Here is a 19,829-nt window from a genome sequence, read left to right as displayed (position 1 = left end):
CGGAAGCCTCCGAATATACCACTGGTGCTTCTAGTGGCTCCGGAGATAAGGGGAAACTGCAGTAGCAACCTGGAGGGACGACGAAGCCAGCATCAACTGTCCAAAACAAAAATTTTAATGAAGGCAGCAGCCGAAATTTCAACATAGGGCAGTTCCGAAACCAATCCCAGAATCCGTATGCCAAGCCCATGACGGACATATGTTACCGTTGTCAAAAACCAGGGCATCGTTCTAATGTTTGTCCAGAGCGGAAGCAGGCTAACTTTATTGAGGAGGTCGATGACGAGGAGGAAAAAGATGAAGTCGGGGAAGATGACTATGCAGGGGCTGAATTTGCAATTGAAGAAGGAATGGAGAAGATTACCTTGGTTTTGCAGAGAGTTCTTTTAGCACCTAAGGAGGAAGGGCAGCGTCATAATATTTTTCGTTCCCTCTGCTCAATCAAAAACAAGGTGTGTGATGTGATCGTTGATAATGGAAGTTGCGAGAATTTCGTGTCAAAAAAATTGGTGGAGCATTTGCAGCTATCAACGGAGCCACATGTCAGCCCTTACTCATTAGGTTGGGTTAAAAAAGGTCCTTCGGTTCGTGTTGCTGAGACTTGCCGTGTGCCACTGTCCATTGGTAAGCATTACAGCGATGATGTATTATGTGATATTATTGACATGGATGCATGCCATATTTTATTAGGGCAACCTTGGCAATTTGATGTGGATGCGACTTACAAGGGACGAGATAATGTAATTTTGTTTTCTTGGAACAATCGGAAAATTGCAATGGCAACTACAAAGCCCTCAAAACAATCTGTTGAGCCCAAGACGAGGTGTTCTAGTTTTCTAACCCTAATTAGCAGCGAGCAGGAGTTGAACGAGGCTGTCAAAGAGGCGGAGTATTTTTGTCCCTTCGTGTTGAAGGGGTTGTTGAAGCTTGGCAGAGGAGAAAGTGACATTCCACAAGAAGTGCAGCAGATTTTGTCACAGTTTCAGGAGCTACTTTCTGAAAAATTGCCAAACGATCTGCCACCTATGCGAGACATACAACACCGAATTGACTTAGTGCCTGGAGCTAGCCTTCCGAATCTGCCTCATTATCGGATGAGCCCCAAGGAGAATGACATCCTAAGAGAGCAGATTGAAGAATTACTGCAGAAGGGATTTATCAGGGAAAGTTTGAGTCCCTGCGCAATTCCTATTTTGCTGGTTCCGAAGAAAGACAAGACTTGGCGAATGTGTGTTGATAGCAGAGCAATCAACAAGATAACAGTCAAGTACAGGTTTCCCATTCCACGGTTGGAGGATATGCTGGATGTTCTTAGCGGCTCAAGGGTGTTTTCCAAGATAGATTTGCGAAGCGGTTACCATCAGATTCGCATCAGACCTGGCGACGAATGGAAAACAGCGTTCAAGAGCAAGGACGGATTATTTGAATGGTTGGTGATGCCATTCGGATTGTCAAATGCGCCTAGCACCTTCATGAGACTCATGAATCAGGTTCTTCGACCATTTATTGGCTCTTTTGTCGTGGTTTATTTCGATGACATTTTAATTTACAGCACCACAAAAGAAGAACATCTTGTGCATTTGAGACAAGTTTTAGATGTTTTGAGAGAAAATAAACTGTATGTGAACCTAAAAAATGTACTTTCTGCACAAATAAGCTACTGTTCTTGGGTTTTGTTGTTGGTGAGAATGGTATCCAGGTTGATGACGAGAAGATCAAGGCAATTCTTGACTGGCCAGCCCCAAAAACAGTTTCTGTGGTTCGAAGTTTCCATGGTTTGGCCACCTTTTACAGGAGATTTGTGAGGCATTTCAGCTCCATCGCTACACCTATCACAGAGTGTTTGAAGAAGGGTTGGTTCAGCTGGGGAGAGGAGCAAAAGAGAAGCTTTGCAGAAATAAAATAAAAAGCTTTGCACTGCGCCGGTTCTAGCCCTTCCAAACTTTGAGAAAGTTTTCGAAGTTGAATGTGATGCCAGCGGTGTGGGAGTCGGAGCTGTGCTTTCACAAGACAAGCGGCCAGTTGCATTCTTCTCTGAAAAGTTGAGCGATGCACGTCAAAAGTGGAGTACTTATGACCAAGAGTTCTATGCGGTTGTTCGAGCTTTGAAGCAATGGGAGCACTATCTTATCCAGAAGGAATTTGTTTTATTTACAGATCATCAAGCGTTGAAGTATATTAACAGCCAGAAAAATATTGAAAAAATGCATGCTAGATGGGTGACTTTTTTGCAGAAATTTTCGTTCGTTATCAAGCATACTTCCGGCAAGACAAATCGTGTGGCGGATGCGCTGAGTAGAAGAGCTTCATTGTTAATCACACTAACTCAAGAAGTTGTGGGGTTTGAATGTCTGAAGGAATTATATGAAGGTGATGATGATTTCCGGGAAATTTGGACTAAGTGCACCAATCAAGAGCCAATGGCAGATTACTTTCTTAATGAAGGTTATTTGTTCAAAGGCAACCAGTTGTGTATTCCAGTTTCCTCTTTGAGGGAGAAGCTCATTCGGGACTTGCATGGTGGAGGATTGAGTGGTCACCTTGGCCGTGATAAAACAATTGCAGGGATGGAGGAGAGATTTTATTGGCCACAACTCAAACGAGATGTTGGAACTATTGTGCGCAAGTGCTACACTTGTCAAACTTCGAAGGGGCAGGTACAAAACACCGGATTATATATGCCATTACCAGTTCCTAACGATATTTGGCAGGATCTTGCTATGGATTTTGTCCTCGGTTTGCCCCGAACACAAAGGGGAGTGGATTCTGTATTTGTGGTGGTTGATCGGTTTTCAAAAATGGCGCATTTCATAGCTTGCAAAAAGACTGCTGATGCATCAAATATAGCCAAACTGTTTTTCAGGGAGGTTGTTCGCTTGCATGGGGTTCCTACATCCATAACATCAGATCGTGACACCAAGTTCTTGAGCCATTTTTGGATCACTTTGTGGAGGCTGTTTGGGACTACTTTGAATCGTAGCAGCACTGCCCATCCCCAGACTGATGGCCAGACTGAGGTTACAAACCGGACATTGGGCAACATGGTACGAAGTGTCTGTGGAGAGAAGCCAAAACAATGGGATTATGCACTGCCACAGGTGGAGTTTGCATATAACAGTGCAGTCCATAGTGCAACTGGGAAGTCTCCATTTTCCATTGTTTATACCGCTATACCTAACCATGTTGTTGATTTGGTGAAACTGCCTAGAGGCCAGCAAGCCAGTGTGGCAGCGAAAAATTTGGCTGAAGAAGTAGTAGCCGTTCGAGATGAAGTCAAGCAGAAACTCGAGCAAACTAATGCTAAGTACAAAGCTGCTGCAGATAGGCATAGGCGAGTTAAAGTGTTTCAAGAAGGCGATTCTGTGATGATATTTCTGAGGAAGGAGATGTTTCCAGTTGGCACATATAGCAAGCTTAAACCAAAAAAATATGGTCCTTACAAAGTGCTCAAACGGATCAATGATAATGCGTATGTTATTAAGTTACCGGATTCCATGGGAATTTCCAATATTTTTAATGTTGCAGATTTATATGAGTTCCGTGAAGATGAGGTCCTTTATCCAGATCATAACTCGGGGTCGAGTTCCTCGGAGGTGGAGGGGACTGATGTAGAACAGATGGCAGATTTTATCGCGGTTGAGCTAGAAAATGGACGTAGTGGGAATTTGCAGTTTTGTCGTCCAAGCTCCGATTAGGACGGAAAATACCATTTCGGAAAGGGAACGACACCACAAGTCTAACGCACTGCTTTGCTGTGACATATGATGGATTTTGGCATTCTGAGGTCGTTTGGCCTTCCAAAACTGTAGTTAAAGCTTGGTAGTTAATTTTCCAATAAATTCTGTTTTGACAGTTTAGGAGTTATGTTATTAAGACTCCAACTTAATTCTGTTTTCTTCTGTTTCGGACAGTTTAGGAGTTACGTTATTAAGACTCCAAATTAATTCTGTTGTTTTTTCAGTTTTATGTAATAACTCCCTGGTAGTTGAAGGGTTGAGGGTTGTTGAGAATTGTGTATTTAGACAGGTTTGTCTAATGTTTCTGTAACTCAGTTTTTATCAACATTAATCTAAGAGACTGATGTAGAACAGATAGCAGATTTTATCGCGGTTGAGCTAGAAAATGGACGTAGTGGGAATTTGCAGTTTTGTCGTCCAAGCTCCGATTAGGACGGAAAATACCATTTCGGAAAGGGAACGACGCCACGAGTCTAACTCACTGCTTTGCTATGACATATGATGGATTTTGGCATTCTGAGGTCGTTTGGCCTTCCAAAACTGCAGTTAAAGCTTGGTAGTTAATTTTCCAATAAATTCTGTTTTGACAGTTTAGGAGTTATGTTATTAAGACTCCAACTTAATTCTGTTTTCTTCTGTTTCGGACAGTTTAGGAGTTACGTTATTAAGACTCCAAATTAATTCTGTTGTTTTTTCAGTTTTATGTAATAACTCTCCGGTAGTTGAAGGGTTGAGGGTTGTTGAGAATTGTGTATTTAGACAGGTTTGTCTAATGTTTCTGTAACTCAGTTTTATCAACATTAATCTAAGAGAGCTTCTCTTAATTTTTCTGGTGGAATCCAGTTTTTCTTGTTACTCAAGGTTTCGCTTGAAACCTTTGTTGCTTGTGCTGCATCAACAACACGGTTTTACACGAAGCTGTGAGGAATGGTCACACCAAAGTGGCTGAGTTCTTACTTAAGATGGACCCCAAATTGGCTTGTTTTGAAAATGAGGCAGGTGAGTCTCCATTGTACCTGGCTGCAAGAGAGGGATTGTTAGATATTCTGAATCAAATTTTGCAATCAAGCCCTTCATCAGCTCATGGTGGTTCAGATGGCCAATCAGCTCTGCATGCTGCTGTGGTTGAGAGGCATTTTGGTATGTCATACTTTGGCCCAGTAACATATGCTACCATTTTCTCAATTAACTTGCAAATCCTATGTGGGACTTTCACTCTTGACACCTCTGGCAGTTGAATTTTGCATAAATAAAAATAATAGTATCCATTCCATACAGATGTTGCTCCTCTAATCAGTAAGAGTCTTCTGTAATTTTTTCTAATCTAAGCTAAATTTTTGTGTATGATTATAAGATGTCATGGAATCCCTCCTAAGGTTCAAACCGCAGCTGATCAAACAAGCTGACCACCAAGGCAAGACTCCTCTCTACCATGCAGCATCCCTGGGAGACCATAAAACAGTTCAACGATTACTAGAACTCGATATTTCGATTGCGTATGTTTTGGATAAACAGGGTTATTCACCAATTCATGTTGCAGCCAGCAAAGGTTATACCAATGTGATTAGAGAGATTGTTGGACATTGCCCAGATTCGGGAGAACTTGTCGACCCTTATGGACGGAATGCTCTTCATATTGCAATCTTCAATGGGCAAACAGAAGTTGTCAGGTATATACTAGAAACTGCAGAGCTGGAGGGGCTCATAAACCAGCCTGATTTTGATGGAAATACGCCTTTGCATCTAGCCACCATTGAAAGAAAAACTTGGATTTTGTGTTACTTGAAGTGGGATGGAAGAGTAAATCCAAGATCCAAGAACAAATATGGCCAAACAGCAATTGAGATTGATAGTTCAATCAAGGAAGCTAATATTACACCTCCCAGGGTGAGTACCAAGTACATAATTAATATCCCTTGTATAAAATTGGTCTTGATGCTTAACAAATTACAAACTGCCAATCTTATAGACCTTGTTTCTCTTAAATGAATTTAATTGCAGAATATAATGCCAAGCATCTGGGGACATCTCCGGACACCGCCTTCTTGGTTGGACAACATCAAGGTTTTTTCAAGAGCAGACCCAGAAGAAGCCATTGCAATGCAAACTTACAAGCAAATGGGCCAGACCCTTTTAATGGTTGCAACACTTATCACAACTGTGACATTTGCAGCAGCCTTCACAATGCCTGGAGGATACAACAATGATGTAGGCCCGGACCAAGGGCAGGCTCTTCTGCAGTCAAATAGTAATTTCAAGTGGTTCATCATCACAGACAGCATTGCCATGACTTGCTCAATAATTGCAGCTTGCCTTCTGTTCTGGGGAGCGGTTAACAGCAACAAGTCTTCCTATGTTTACTATTTAACAATTGCAGCTGCTCTTACATATATTGCTCTGCTATCCACTGGAATAGCATTCACAACAGGAGTTAAGGCTGTCATACCCCATCAGCAATTTGCCAAAGTCTTGGGCCACGTAGTTGGAATCGCTTTTCATGTTAGTACCTTTTTGTTTCTTTCCCAACTGGTGAAAATGTTTTCCCTTCCTGAAGCCTGCAGATTCTTCATTTTTCATCTCTGTAAGCTCAAATGCAAAAGCAAGAAGAAACCTTGAAGAATAAGTGCATTCTGCACTCCTATATAGTTCAACCACTCCTTCAGCACATCTGTCACATTAGAACAAGTTTGATGTTTAGGGGTTTAAAGATTACAATTCAATATTATACACTTTTGATGTATGAAATTTTGTAGACTAATTGTTGGATTTTGAGATATCTTGGTTTTATGATTCAACTAACACACACACACACACAAGATAGAAAGAGAGCAAATAAACAAAGAAGAAAGTATCTGTGAAATCAATCTCAAGCTAGAAAATCCAGAAATGTGATATGGGAGAAAACTTTTTCTCTCTAGCTTCTTGAGCACTCTTTCTATACTGTCTTGGTATGCTAATATGAGAAGTCAATGTTGATTAACTCAGATCTAAGCCTTACGAAATAAAGTAGCATGAATATACAACCAAAGACCGAACAAGTTTCTGTCCAAAATGTTTCAAGACCTATTTGACTGAAACTTAACTACACTATTACAACAAGTGCATTAGTCCAAGAAGCAATCGTATTAGTTCGGATGCATGGGCGCATTTGTCCTTTGAAACTTATAGAAACGTAAGAAGACTTCACCTTTTGTTTCTTAAGTCAACCGAGCCCCATTTCTCTCTTTGATTCATTTGAAGTTTCAACGTTAAGAAGGAAGTAGAGTCCACGTTAAGAGTCTAAAACAAATCATGGGGAAGCAAGTGTCGTAAGTTCACAGCAACAGAAACAACGTCAAGAAGAAGAAGAAGAAGAAAAACCAAAATGAAACATTCAAAAAGGAACATAAAACAATTTATGTAAACAAAGGAGGAAAAATCTGCTTACCGAAGTCTGAAACTAGGGACTAAAATGTCTGCATATTTGGAGAGAGTTTGAAATTCTGTCCTGTTTTTTTGTTGGTAAAACGATTTTCTCATTTATGATTTTATTGTATGGTATAGTATATTGATTTAGTTTTTTTTTTTTTTTTTTGGGTATGGTATAATAAATTGAAAAATGAGAAGTGAAATAACCTGTTAACGCTGCTTTCCTTTCCTAGCACACACGGAAGTTAACTTCACAATCTCCTCTTAGCAAATAGCCATTCCTGCTGTAAATCGGATTTCCTGCTATAAATCAGATTGTATTCATGTCTATATTATTTCCTACCTTAAGTAGATATCATGTATCAGTATAAATAGGGACTTTGTGTAATCTGTTTAATACAATGAAATATATTTTCTACATGGTATCAGCCTAACCTAGGGTTTCCTCCCTCTCCCTTATTCGATCCAATCCTCTCCTTTAGGTCTACCTCATGGCTTCGTCTGAATCCACCGTCTCCCTCCCTAGCCCCAACTCTTCCCATTTTATCAAGTTTACTGACTCCTTCGCTCCGCCAACTCAAACCTTTTTTAGTCGGTCGTGCATGACCTATATGGAAATTTATTGATGGCACTCATGAACAACCTTCTACCCAAACCTCCACTTCTACCACCACAACACCCACAACCACCATCGCCACTCTTACCCAAACTAATTCCGCCCATACTCAGTGGTACCAACAAGACCAACTCATTGTTAGCTACATCACCAGTACACTCTCTGAGTCAATTCTGTCTCTTACTGTCGACTGCACCTTTGCACGGGATCTCTAGGAGTGTCTCCAACGCCACTTCTCTTAATCCAGTATAGCCAGTGAATCTGCTCTTCGTTTTCGACTCATGGATATGCAAAAAGGCTCACAACCCATTGATACTTACCTTCGTCATGCTAAGTCCCTTGCCGATTCATTGGTTGCCATAAATGAACCTGTCTCCCCAAAAGAACTTGTCACTGCTGTGCTCCGGGTTTAGGACCCGATTACAACATGCTCATCACTGCAATTCTCGATTTTCCTCTGCTTCCTGACTTTGCTGATCTTCGTGCTCGTTTGTTAGCTTTCGACGCATAGGCTCATCGAATCTCTCCTTATCAAACACAGTGCTAATGGCCACCCAATCTTCTCCTCACACCACCGGTCATACTTCCTTAAATTCTTACCGTGGTGGTGGCTTCTCCAGCAACAGGCGTGGTGGCCGCGGTGGCTGGCACAGTCGCGGACGTGGTGGTTAGCGCAACTTCTCACCTTTCTGGAGCAACCCGTGGAATGGCTCCCAGCAGCTCCAATGGCCTAATCAACTTTGGCCTCATTTTGCTCCAAGTTTTGGACCTCAAAGCAATTGGCCTTCCTTTTAGCCCTATTGTGCCCAATCTGTTGCTTCTAGCAAACACTATGCCCGGCCCAACTCAGCTCCTAGTGTCTTGGGACCCGCTTGGTGCACCACCTGCAATACCAATCAATATACTACTACAACATGTCCCTATCGCTGTAATGGCCTAGAATCCTTTCCTTCCTTTGCTGGGGCTCAATTCATGCAGCTACCTGACTTCACTTGGTACCCTAACACAGGTGCCACTCATCACATGATTGGTAGTCCTTCTAATCTCCAAAATCAACAGCCATATCAGGGTAATAATTCTGTATTTCTTGGTAATAGAGATTCTCTCTCTATTTCTCATACTGGCTCTCTTCCTTTTCCTTTAGGTTCTCACAAATTTTTTCTTCAAAATGTCTTTTGTCTTCCCTCTCTTCGTACTAATCTTCTTTATGTTGCCCGTTTTACTCGTGATGATTTAGTTTTTTTTGTCTTTACTCCTGACTTTTATCAAATCTATGACTTACGTAATGGTTCGTTACTCTTTCAGAGCCCTTCAAAAGATAGTCTTTACCCACTTTCCCTCTCCTCTCACTCATCCACCGTCCCTCGTGCCCTTACCACCGTGCACTCTCCTGCTTGGCATTGTCGCCTTGGCCATTCATCCCATCCTGTGCTCTCTCACTTAGCGCCATTTCTAGGCTTTAAAGGCTCTCATGCTTTCTATAAGGATTGTGCACTTAGAAAATCCACCAAACTATCCTTTATTAGTAATAAAACTTTTGCCCCATTTCCCTTCTATTTAATTCGCTCTGATGTATGGATGTCCCCGGTCATTTCTGCACTGGTTATCGTTATTTTACATATGACTTTTCCCGTTACTCCTAGATCTAGTCCACTCCACGACCGCATTAGCCCAGCCATTACTCCAAACTTATTCCAGATGCCCTCGCATACACCTCTCTCCGTTTGCGCCTGCCCCTGTTCCAGCAACTCAGAACCCTCAGTTCCAGTAGCTCCGATGTCACATCCCGGGATCAACTCCGCCGTAGCACGATATTGTCCGCTTTGAGCCCCCCTCTCTGCCCGCACGGTTTTGTTTCTGGGAGCTCACGAGCAACCAGAAACAAAACCGTGCGGGCAGAGAGGGGGACCCAAAGCAGACAATATAGTGCTACAGCGGAGTTGATCCCGGGATGTGACATCGGAACCCCGCATTTTCAGCAGCTCCTAACCCCCAAGTTCCAGCAGCTCCTCAATCTCCCACTCCTGCCCATGTTCCTCACATGCACACCCGCCTTCAAGATGGCATTCAAAAGCCCAAGCTTCATACCGACGGCACTGTTAAATACCCCATTCCCCGTGCCTTATTAATTATTATTGATTATATTGAACCTACTTGTTTTTCACATGCCATTAAGCATCCTGAATGGCGTGACGCCATGACTGAAGAGATCAATGCACTTCTCAAAAATCATACATGGTCTTTGGTTCCTTCCTCTCCTTCTCAGAACTTGGTTGGGTGCAAGTGGGTTTTTCGGATTAAGCGTCACTCTAACGGCTCCATTGAAAGCCATAAAGCTCGTCTAGTTGCCAAGGGTTTTCATCAATGTCCGGGCATAGACTATGCTGAAACCTTTAGTCCTATTATCAAGCTTGCCACCATTCGCACTGTTCTCAATCTTACAGTTTCTCGTGGTTGGTCCCTTCGTCAACTTGATGTTAAAAAATGCCTTTCTCCATGGATTTCTTCAAGAAGATGTCTACATGGCTTAACTCCCTGGTTTCATTGATCCCACTTGTCCTTCTTATGTTTGCAAGCTCCACAAAGCACTCTATGGCCTCAAACAAGCACCTCGTACTTGGTTCCATTGCATCAGTACTTTCCTTCTCTCTATAGGCTTTACAAGGAGCCAAGCTGATAGTTCATTATCTATTTTTCAACAGGCCTTTCATACCTTCTTTCTTCTTCTATATGTCGATGACATCGTGGTAAGTAGCAGTGATTCCACTCATCTCCAACAATTCATCTCTCTTTTATGTGGCCACTTTGATGTCAAAGACCTTGGTCCGCTAAGCTATTTCTTGGGTTTACAGGTTCTTCATAAGGATAGTACTCTCCACATCAATCAACTCAAATATGCACATGATCTTTTACACAAAGCCAATCTTCTCAACTCCAAACCCGCATCTACTCCATTGGCTACCAAGGTTCTCCTCTCTATCTTTGATGGTGCTCTCATCTCCAACCCAACCGAGATAGTTTACACTTAGGTACATCAAGGGCACTATTGATCTCGACCTCACCTTCACTCCTCAAACTACCGCAGCTATTCTCTCTGCCTACTCTGATGCGGACTGGGCTGGGTGCCCTGATTCTCGTCGGTGGACCACTGGATATGTGATTACTCTTGGAACTAACCTCATCTCATGGTGTTCCAAGAAACAGCCCACAGTCTCGCGCTCTAGTACAGAATCGGAATATCGTGCCCTCTTTCATGCTTGTGCCGAAACCACTTGGCTCTACTCCCTTCTTCATGAATTGGGTGTGCGTCTTTAGTTCTCGATCCAACTCTTTTGTGACAATCTCAGCACGACATACATGGGCCAATCTAGTTTTCAATACCCGCACACGTCACAATAAGTTGGACTATCACTTTGTTCGTGAAAAACTTGCTCTTGGAAGTCATCAAGTTTGCTTTGTTCCTTCTGTTGACCAACCTGCGGACCTGTTTACCAAAGCCCTTCACAAACCATGCCATCAGCATATGTCTTCCAAACTTGTGCATCCTGTGACGCCCACTTTGTGGTGGTGGTTGTGTGGGGTGGTGGTGGTGTGGTATTAACGCAGCTTTCCTTTTCCTTTCCTAGCCCACACGGAAGTCAACTTCACAATCTCCTCCTAGCAATTAGCCCTGTAAATCGGATTGTGTTCATGTCTATATTATTTCCTACCTTACGTAGATATCCTGTATCAGTTTAAATAGAGACTTTGTGTAATCTGTTTAATACAAGGAAATATATTTTCTACATAACCATCGTCTTTATTGTTTCGAAACCATTGTGGTTGCTTCAAAATCAATTGGTATTATTATATCATTAGATAGTTATAGTTAAACTAATAAATTTATTTTAGCTCATTTAGTATTTTGTTTTGTTTCAAGGCTGTCACATACACATTAGCACTTATGAGCAGTTTCCTAGTTTTACAATGCCCTGGGTTGAAGGACTTGAAGTCAGTCATGGCAGGCTACTGTACGAAGCAGACATGATTGTCAAATTAATTACAATTTCGAAAAGTGGGGTTGTAATGTTCAATCTTAGACTTCTGGTGTAGTCTATATCCATAGTCAACTTGGAGGCTTCTGGTGTAGTCTAAAAATAAACTCAACTGAGTTGAACTTGAGGCAGATTCAATTCCTACACATGCACAAAAATAGTCCACAACAATTTAGAAGTCAGTGCACAAAAATCTTGGTTGTTCCGATTTAGATGAATTTGGATTTTTTTTTTTTTTTTTTGGTTTCCAAGTGCCCAGGTAAATGCTCGGTCAAAATTTCCACACTTGCTACCTACAATAACAAGGCCATATATAAAGCAACCCCAACAATTATGTAATGTCTGCCTAGTTCCAAAAATGCCATGGATCCAAGGCTCTACAAATCTGCAGAATCAGGGGACGTTTGCTTCTTTAAACAACTTCTTAACGATGATCCCATGCTACTATATCAACTTACGCCCCGAGAAAACACTGCCCTCCATATCGCCGTGCAATTTGGACACAAAAATGTTACAGCTGAGATTTATAGCAGGTGCAGGTCCCTTCTCACACAGCCAAATTTAGATGGAGATACCCCTTTACATGTGGCTGCAAGGGTTGGGCGCTTCTCGATTGTCAATTATCTGGTCAGAGAAACCTTGTCCATGTCACAAGTAGAGTTTGGGAACGTGAGCAGCAAGATGCTTGAGACTTTGAGAGTCAGAAATAGGGGGAACAACACGGTTTTACACGAAGCTGTGAGGAATGGTCACAACAAGGTTGCTGAGTTTTTACTTAAGATTGACCCCAAATTGGCTTCTTTTGAAAATGAGGCGGGTGAGTCTCCATTGTACCTGGCTGCAAGAGAGGGATTGTTAGATATTCTGAATCAAATTTTACAATCAAGTCCTTCATCAGCTCATGGCGGTTCAGATGGGCAAACAGCTCTGCATGCTGCTGTGGTTGAGAAGCATTTTGGTATGTCACACTTTTCCCCAGTTATGTATGTTTGAGCTATGGTTTAAATATGCACTTGCACTCAGCAACTACTATTATATCAATTTCCTTGCAAATTCTTTATGGGGGTTACGCTACAGAGAGTTGAATTTGCATAAATAATATAGTAGTATCCATTCCATACAGATGTTGCTCTTCTATAAATATAAAAAAAAGATTCTGGCTAGTTCCTCTTTAATTTATATTTTTTCCTGACTTGTGCAATTTTTTTAATCAATATTTAAACTAAACTTTTGTCTGATTGTAAGATATCATGGAAGCGCTCCTAAGATTCAAACAGCAGCTAATCAAAGAAGCTGACCACCAAGGAAAGACTCCTCTTTACTATGCAGCATCCCTTGGAGACCATAGAACAGTAGAACGATTACTAGAACTCGACATTTCGATAGCATATGTTTTGGATAAACAGGGTTTCTCACCAATTCATGTTGCAGCCAGCAAAGGTCATACCAGTGTGATTAGAGAGATTGTTCGACATTGCCCAGATTCGGGAGAACTTGTTGATCCTTACGGATGGAATGCCCTTCATATTGCAATCTTCAATGGGCAAGCAAACGTTGTCAGATATATACTAGAAACAGCAGAGCTGGAGGGGACCATAAACCAGCCTGATTTTGATGGAAATACGCCTTTGCATCTAGCCACCATTGAAAGAAAAACTTGGATTCTGAGATACTTGAGGTGGGATGGAAGAGTAAATTTAAGATCCAAGAACAAATTTGGCCAAACAGCAATTGAGATTGATAGGTCAATCAAAGAATCTAGTATTACATCTCCCAGGGTGAGTGCTAATAACATAATTAATATTCCTTTTATATAATTGGTCATAATGCTTAGCAAACTACAACTGTTCATCTAATAGGAATTGCAGAACATAACTCCAAGCATTTGGGGACATCTCGGTACCCAACATTCATGGTTGGGCAACATCAAGATATCCCCAAGAGCAGAACAAGAAGAAGCCAATGCAGTGCAAACTTACATGCAAATGGGGCAGACCCTGTTGATGGTTGCAACACTTATCACAACTGTAACATTTGCAGCTGCCTTCACAATGCCTGGGGGGTATAACAATGATGTAGGCCCAGACCGAGGGCAGGCTCTTCTGCAGTCAAATAATGATTTCAAGTGGTTCATCATCACAGACACTGTTGCCATGACTTGCTCAATAATTGCAGCTTGCCTTCTGTTTTGGGGAGCTGTCAACAGCAACAAGTCCTCCTATGTTTACTATTTCATAAGTGCTGCTGCTCTTACATATATTGCTCTGCAATCCACCGCAATAGCATTCGAAACAGGGATTAAGGCTGCCATGCCTGATCAGCAATTTCTCAAAACCTTGGGAACCCTAGTCGGAGCGGCTTTTCATGTTATTACCTTCTTGGCTCTTTCCCAGTTGGTGAAAATGTTTTCCCTACCTGAAGCTTGCAGATTCTTCATTTCTCATCTTTGTAAGCTCAAGTGCAAAATCAAGAACAAACCATGAAGAATAAGTGCATTTTGCACTACTTTATAGTTCAACTCCTTTTACCCCTTCAGCACATCTATCACATATCTAATGAACAAGTTTGATGTTTAAAAGTTTACAGATTACAATTTGTCACAATATTATACACTTTTGATGTATAAAGTTTGTATTTCAATATTACTGATGCCAAGGTTGAGATAAGATCTGCCAACTTATGCAATGCATGTAAGCTATAGCAGTGAGTCATCTCATACATGAGAGTCCAAGAAGCAATAGTAGCAGTTGTGGCCACGATAATGCACTTGAACATGGTACCTCAAGTACTAATCGGGTGTCAGTTGGATTGGCCCAAGCCTTTCGTGCGCTCTCAGTTGGATACATAAAGAACATAGTACCTCGGGTGCATGGGTGCATTTGTCCTCACATTTGTCCTTGGGAACTTATAGAAACGTAAAAAGACTTCCCCTTTGTTTCTTGAGTCAACCGAGCCCACCCCACTTCTTTGATTCATTTGAAGTTTCAACCATTGACACTTAATGTTACTTATTAAATCACCTATTTTTCCTCCTCAGACATCTACTTATTTCCTCTAATAAGAGTAAACTATAGTTGTTAGTTGTGTGATTAGATTACTCAATTTTTGGATTTTATTTTCCTCGCCGTTTGTTAGCTGTACAATAGAACTTTGTCAACCCTTTGTATTATAAATACCTTTCTCAATGAGGAAAATATATCAAGAAAATTCAAAGCTTTCATGATATCAGAGCGGGTTGTCCACGTGTGAAAGCCCAACGGCCACAAGTGTTCAACATCACCCAATGTGTGTTATTTATGTGTTAGACTTGAACATTCGCCACACGTGTGGGGGAGTGTGAGATGTAAAAGTGAAAAAGTCTCACATTGGAAAGTTACTAGTATGGGTTTATAAAGAGTTTCGCTACTCCCATTACCAATTGGTTTTGGAGTGGAGACACGAATGAAGTAAAGTACACGTTAAAGAGTCTATGACCCAAATCATGGAGAAGCAAGTGTCGTAAGTTCACAGCAACAGAAACAACAGTCAATAAGAAGAGAAAAAAACCAAAATAAAAAACGAAACAGTCAAAAAGGAACAGAAGTCTGAAACCAAGGACTAAAAAGTCTGCATCTTCAGGGAGAGTTTGAAATTCTTTCATTTTTTCATAAAATTCCATGGTTATTTTCTTTTCAGTCAATAGATAAAAGACTTGGAAGAAGGTGCAAATTTACCCACCTCATCAGGCAATGCTTGACAGCAGTTCAAGAGAATCCAAAATTTATTAGTTTTTCAATGACCTCCGTTGAAGGACTTGAAGTCAGCCACGGCAGATTACTGTTTGAAACAGACGTGACTGTCATAATTACACAGTTATTGAAGGCTTTATTGTCAAGTTCCAATTTCGACGAATAGCCAACCGAGTTGAACTTTAGGCATATTCAATTCCACCACATGTACCAAAATAGACCACAAGAATTTAAAAGTCAGTGCACTAAAATCTTGGTTGTCCAGATGGTATGAATTTAGAATTTTCCAGCTGCCAAGGTAAATGCTGTGTCAAAATTACTACAACAACAAGGCCTTGTATAAAGCAACCCCATAATTATGTAATACCAGGATGTTCCAAAAGTTCCATGGATCCAAGGCTCTACAAATCTGCAAAATCAGGCGATGTTTGCTTCCTTAAACAACTTCTTAACGATGATCCAATGCTACTATATCAACTTACACCCCGAGAAAACACTGCCCTCCATATCGCCGTGCAATTTGGACACAACAATGTTACAGATGAGATTTATAGCAGATGCAGGTCCCTTCTCACACAGATGGAGATACTCCTTTACATGTCGCTGCAAGGGTTGGCCGCTTCTCGATTGTCACTTATCTGGTAAGAGAAACCATGTCCATGTCACAAGTAGAGTTCAGGAACGTCAGCAGCAGCAGCATGTTTGACACTCTGGGAGTCAGAAATAGGGGGAACGACAAGGTTTTACACGAAGCTGTGAGGAATGGTCACAACAAGGTGGCTGAGTTTCTACTTAAGATTGACCCCAAATTGGCCTGTTTTGAAAATGAGGCAGGTGAGTCTCCATTGTACCTGGCTGCAAGAGCGGGATTGTTAGATATTCTGAATCAAATTTTACAATCATGTCCTTCATCAGCTCATGGTGGTTCGGATGGCCAAACAGCTCTGCATGCTGCTGTGGTTGAGAGGCATTTTGGTAGGTCATACTTTAGCACAGTTATATATATGTTTGAGCTATGGTTTAATTATGCAGTTGCCCTTAGCAACTACAATTATATCAATTTCCTTGCAAATTCTATATTGGGCTTTCACTACAGAGAGACACCTCTGGCTGTTGAATTTGCATAAATAATTAAGAGTCTAGCTAGTTCCTCTTTAATTTATATTTTTTCTCCTCACTTCTGCAAATATATATATATATATATATATATTTTTTTTTTTTTTTTATGTTGAAACTAAATTTTTTGTCTGATTGTAAGATATCATGGAAGCCCTCCTACGATTCAAACAGCAGCTGATCAAAGAAGCTGACCACCAAGGCAGGACTCCTCTTTACTATGCAGCATCCCTTGGAGACCATACAAAAGTTCAACGATTACTAGAACTCGACATTTTGATAGCATATGTTTTGGATCAACGGGGTTTCTCACCAATTCATGTTGCAGCCAGCAAAGGTCATCCCAGTGTGATTAGAGAGATTGTTCGACATCGCCCAGATTCGGGAGAACTTGTTGACCCCTTATGGACGAAATGCTCTTCATATGGCCATTGTTGGTGGCCACGCAAATGTGGTCAGGTATATACTATAAACAGAAGAGCTGGAGGGGCTCATAAACCAGCCTGATTTTGATGGAAATACGCCTTTGCATCTAGCCACCATTGAAAGAAAAACCTGGATTCTGAGTTACTTGAAGTGGGACGGAAGAGTGAATCTAAGATCCAAGAACAAATATGGCCTAAAGCAATTGACATCGATAGGTCAATCAAAGAAATTGCATCTCCCAAAGTGAGTACTAAATACATAATCCATCTCCCAAATTGGGGGATTAATGCTTAACAAACTACAACTTTGAATCTTATGGACATTGTTTCTCTTAATCAATTTATTTGCAGAATATAGTCCCAAGCATTTGGGGACATCTCCGGACACCGACTTCTTGGGTTGGACAGCATCAAGATTCTCTCAAGAGCAGACCAAGAAGAAGCCAATGCAGTGCAAACTTACAAACAAATGGGGCAGACCCTTTTAATGGTTGCAACACTTATCACAACTGTGACATTTACAGCGGCCTTCACAATGCCTGGAGGCTATATTGGTCCAGACAAAGGGGTGGCTCTTCTGGAATCAAGCAAATATCTCAAACTGTTCATCATCGCAGACACCATTGCCATGACTTTCTCAATAATTGCAGCTTGCCTTCTGTTCTGGGGAGCTGTTAACAGCAACAAGTCCTCCTATGTTTACTATTTCACAAGTGCTGCTACTCTTACATATTTCGCTCTGCAATTCACTGCAGCAGCCTTCACAACAGAAATTGCCACTCCTAGTTCAAATCCGATCCTTTAAGGAAACGGAAGGGGGTTCTCTCCCATACACACTATCAAGGTTTGTAATGAATTGAAATTCAAGAATAACAAAAGTCTATTAAATTGTATGATACACTTTATGAAAGTCTATAAAATTCTTTGAAAGTATGTCATTGAGGTTAAGGTCATTAAAACTCTAAAAAGTCTATGAAAGTTAGCCACTTAAAAAAAGTACACAAAAGTCTTTATAGGTTTGGATTGAATTCACTCACTAAATCAAACGAAATAAAAGAACTTTAATCCAAGATGAAAATTATGAAATGTATTTCAAGTATTAAATATAGGCAAAAATACACTTTTGATTCTTGTAGTTTGACACTTTTATTATTTTGGTCCCTGTTGTTTCAATTTGGTCACTTTTGTCCTTGTGGTTTTCAATTTGAGCAATTCAAGGACAATCCTCAATTTTTCTCCTTCTCCTCCCAACCCCAACCCAACCCCTACCAACAGCCCCACCCAAGCCCCGCCAGCCACCACCTCCCTCTAACCCAACCACCACCCCAGCCATCCAAAACAGCCAAACCCCATGCTCTTGTGCTTGTTTGTTCACGTGACCTACATGTGACACCGTGATCACTATCAGATTACACTTCTCAATTCAATTACTTGCATAATATATTCAAATCCAAAAGCATCTCAAGACAATGTTTTGATCATAGTTCATATTGAAGTACCAGAAGAAGTGGAGCTGATCTTGGATCTGTAATTGAGAAACGCGGTCCCAAGTGCAAAGATGGGAGGAGGTGGGGTTGAGTCTGAAAGGGAATGCCAAATTGAATTGAGGGAGAGAGATTTGGCTGAGAAAAGAAGAATAAGGGATTTCGGGAGAGGGAGAGTGGTAAGTGAAGAAGATTGGGAAGACATTGCGGCCTAGCACATAAGCTTCTCTTGGCACGATGCCTTCAAGGCTTATAACTAGGGTTGGGTGTGGTCCAGTTGGGTAAGGTGTTCACCTCAAATCGAAATCGAAACGGGTACTATTTAACCGGTCAAGTTCGGTTTGGTTTTAGTGAATTTTTTTTTTTTAAACCAGCGGTCCAGTTTGAATCGATTCTTGTTTGGTTTATGTTTTTTGGAGTTTTGGATCGAATTATTATTATTAATTTTTTTAACTCTTTTTTTATATAAATTCAAACTAAAATTTTATTTTTTGGGCTTGAAAATTAACAATTGATCCAATTTTATACAAAGAGAGATATTGGGCCTAAAAGAGAGATGTTTTGAAGTTGGGCTTGGGGAAATATTAGCTATGAGATTAAAAATGTAGCATTTTAGTTAAATAATTTTGTTATAAAAAAAAATTATAAACAACTGGTCCTGTCCAATTCGGTTCAGTTTAGTGCGGTGTGAAACTGAAATTGGAATCTATTAGAACTGGTCCGGTCCAGTTCGATGCTGGTTTATTGACTTTTTTAATCAACCAATTTTTCTCTCAATTTTTTCCATCCGGTATGGTTTGGTGTTCCGATTTTCTGGTCCCGATGCCCACCCCTACTTAGAACCATAGGTTCAAAAACTTTTGCTTTTCAATGGGCTTGGGTTTCAACCGATAAGGGGTGGGGAAATTAAATTATTTTTTTGTTTCAAAAATATTACTTTTATATTAAACTAAATTTTTTGAAGGAATGAATTTTTAATAATTTGTGGACCAAATTGCCCCTCCACAAATAACGGAAGTTAAAAAATTGAACAGAAATTGAGGATTGTCCTTAAATTGCTCAAATTGAAAACTATAGGGACAAAAGTGACCAAATTGAAACGACAATGACCAATGGTAAAAGTGGCAAACTACAGGAACCAAAAGTGACTTTTTGCCATATATATATTAGAGATAATTTTTGTAGAAAATATCTAAAATCTAACGGTTCAGATAATTAAAATATAATCCATAATGAGCCCTATAATGGTTTCCCTCAAATCTCAGCTATATGCATATATGA

General features: G+C 40.8%; 2 protein-coding genes and 1 pseudogene across 2 annotated transcripts in view; all 3 read left to right on the top strand.

Annotated features, from left to right (window-relative positions):
- The window catches only part of LOC117625401 (protein ACCELERATED CELL DEATH 6-like), a 9,719-nt gene extending 3,366 nt beyond the window's left edge, over positions 1–6,353 (top strand). Inside the window, exons 2-4 of the mRNA XM_034356955.1 lie at positions 4,642–4,877; positions 5,092–5,624; positions 5,739–6,353. Of these exons, the coding sequence (XP_034212846.1) occupies positions 4,642–4,877; positions 5,092–5,624; positions 5,739–6,353 (1,384 nt within the window). The remainder of the gene's footprint in view (positions 1–4,641; positions 4,878–5,091; positions 5,625–5,738) is intronic.
- A 5,805-nt stretch (positions 6,354–12,158) lies between these two features.
- On the top strand, positions 12,159–18,573 carry LOC117625400 (annotated as a pseudogene).
- LOC117625668 (ankyrin repeat domain-containing protein 6-like) lies at positions 15,911–16,685 on the top strand. The gene is given in 2 exon segments (XM_034357194.1): positions 15,911–16,097; positions 16,100–16,685. Coding segments are annotated over 2 exon segments (738 nt in total). The 3' UTR covers positions 16,651–16,685.
- Positions 18,574–19,829: the final 1,256 nt, after the last annotated feature.

The sequence above is a fragment of the Prunus dulcis genome, chromosome 4, assembly GCF_902201215.1.
Source record: "Prunus dulcis chromosome 4, ALMONDv2, whole genome shotgun sequence".
NCBI lineage: Eukaryota > Viridiplantae > Streptophyta > Magnoliopsida > Rosales > Rosaceae > Prunus > Prunus dulcis.
Note: the sequence above shows the minus strand (reverse complement) of the source record. Positions and strands in the feature narration are given on the sequence as shown.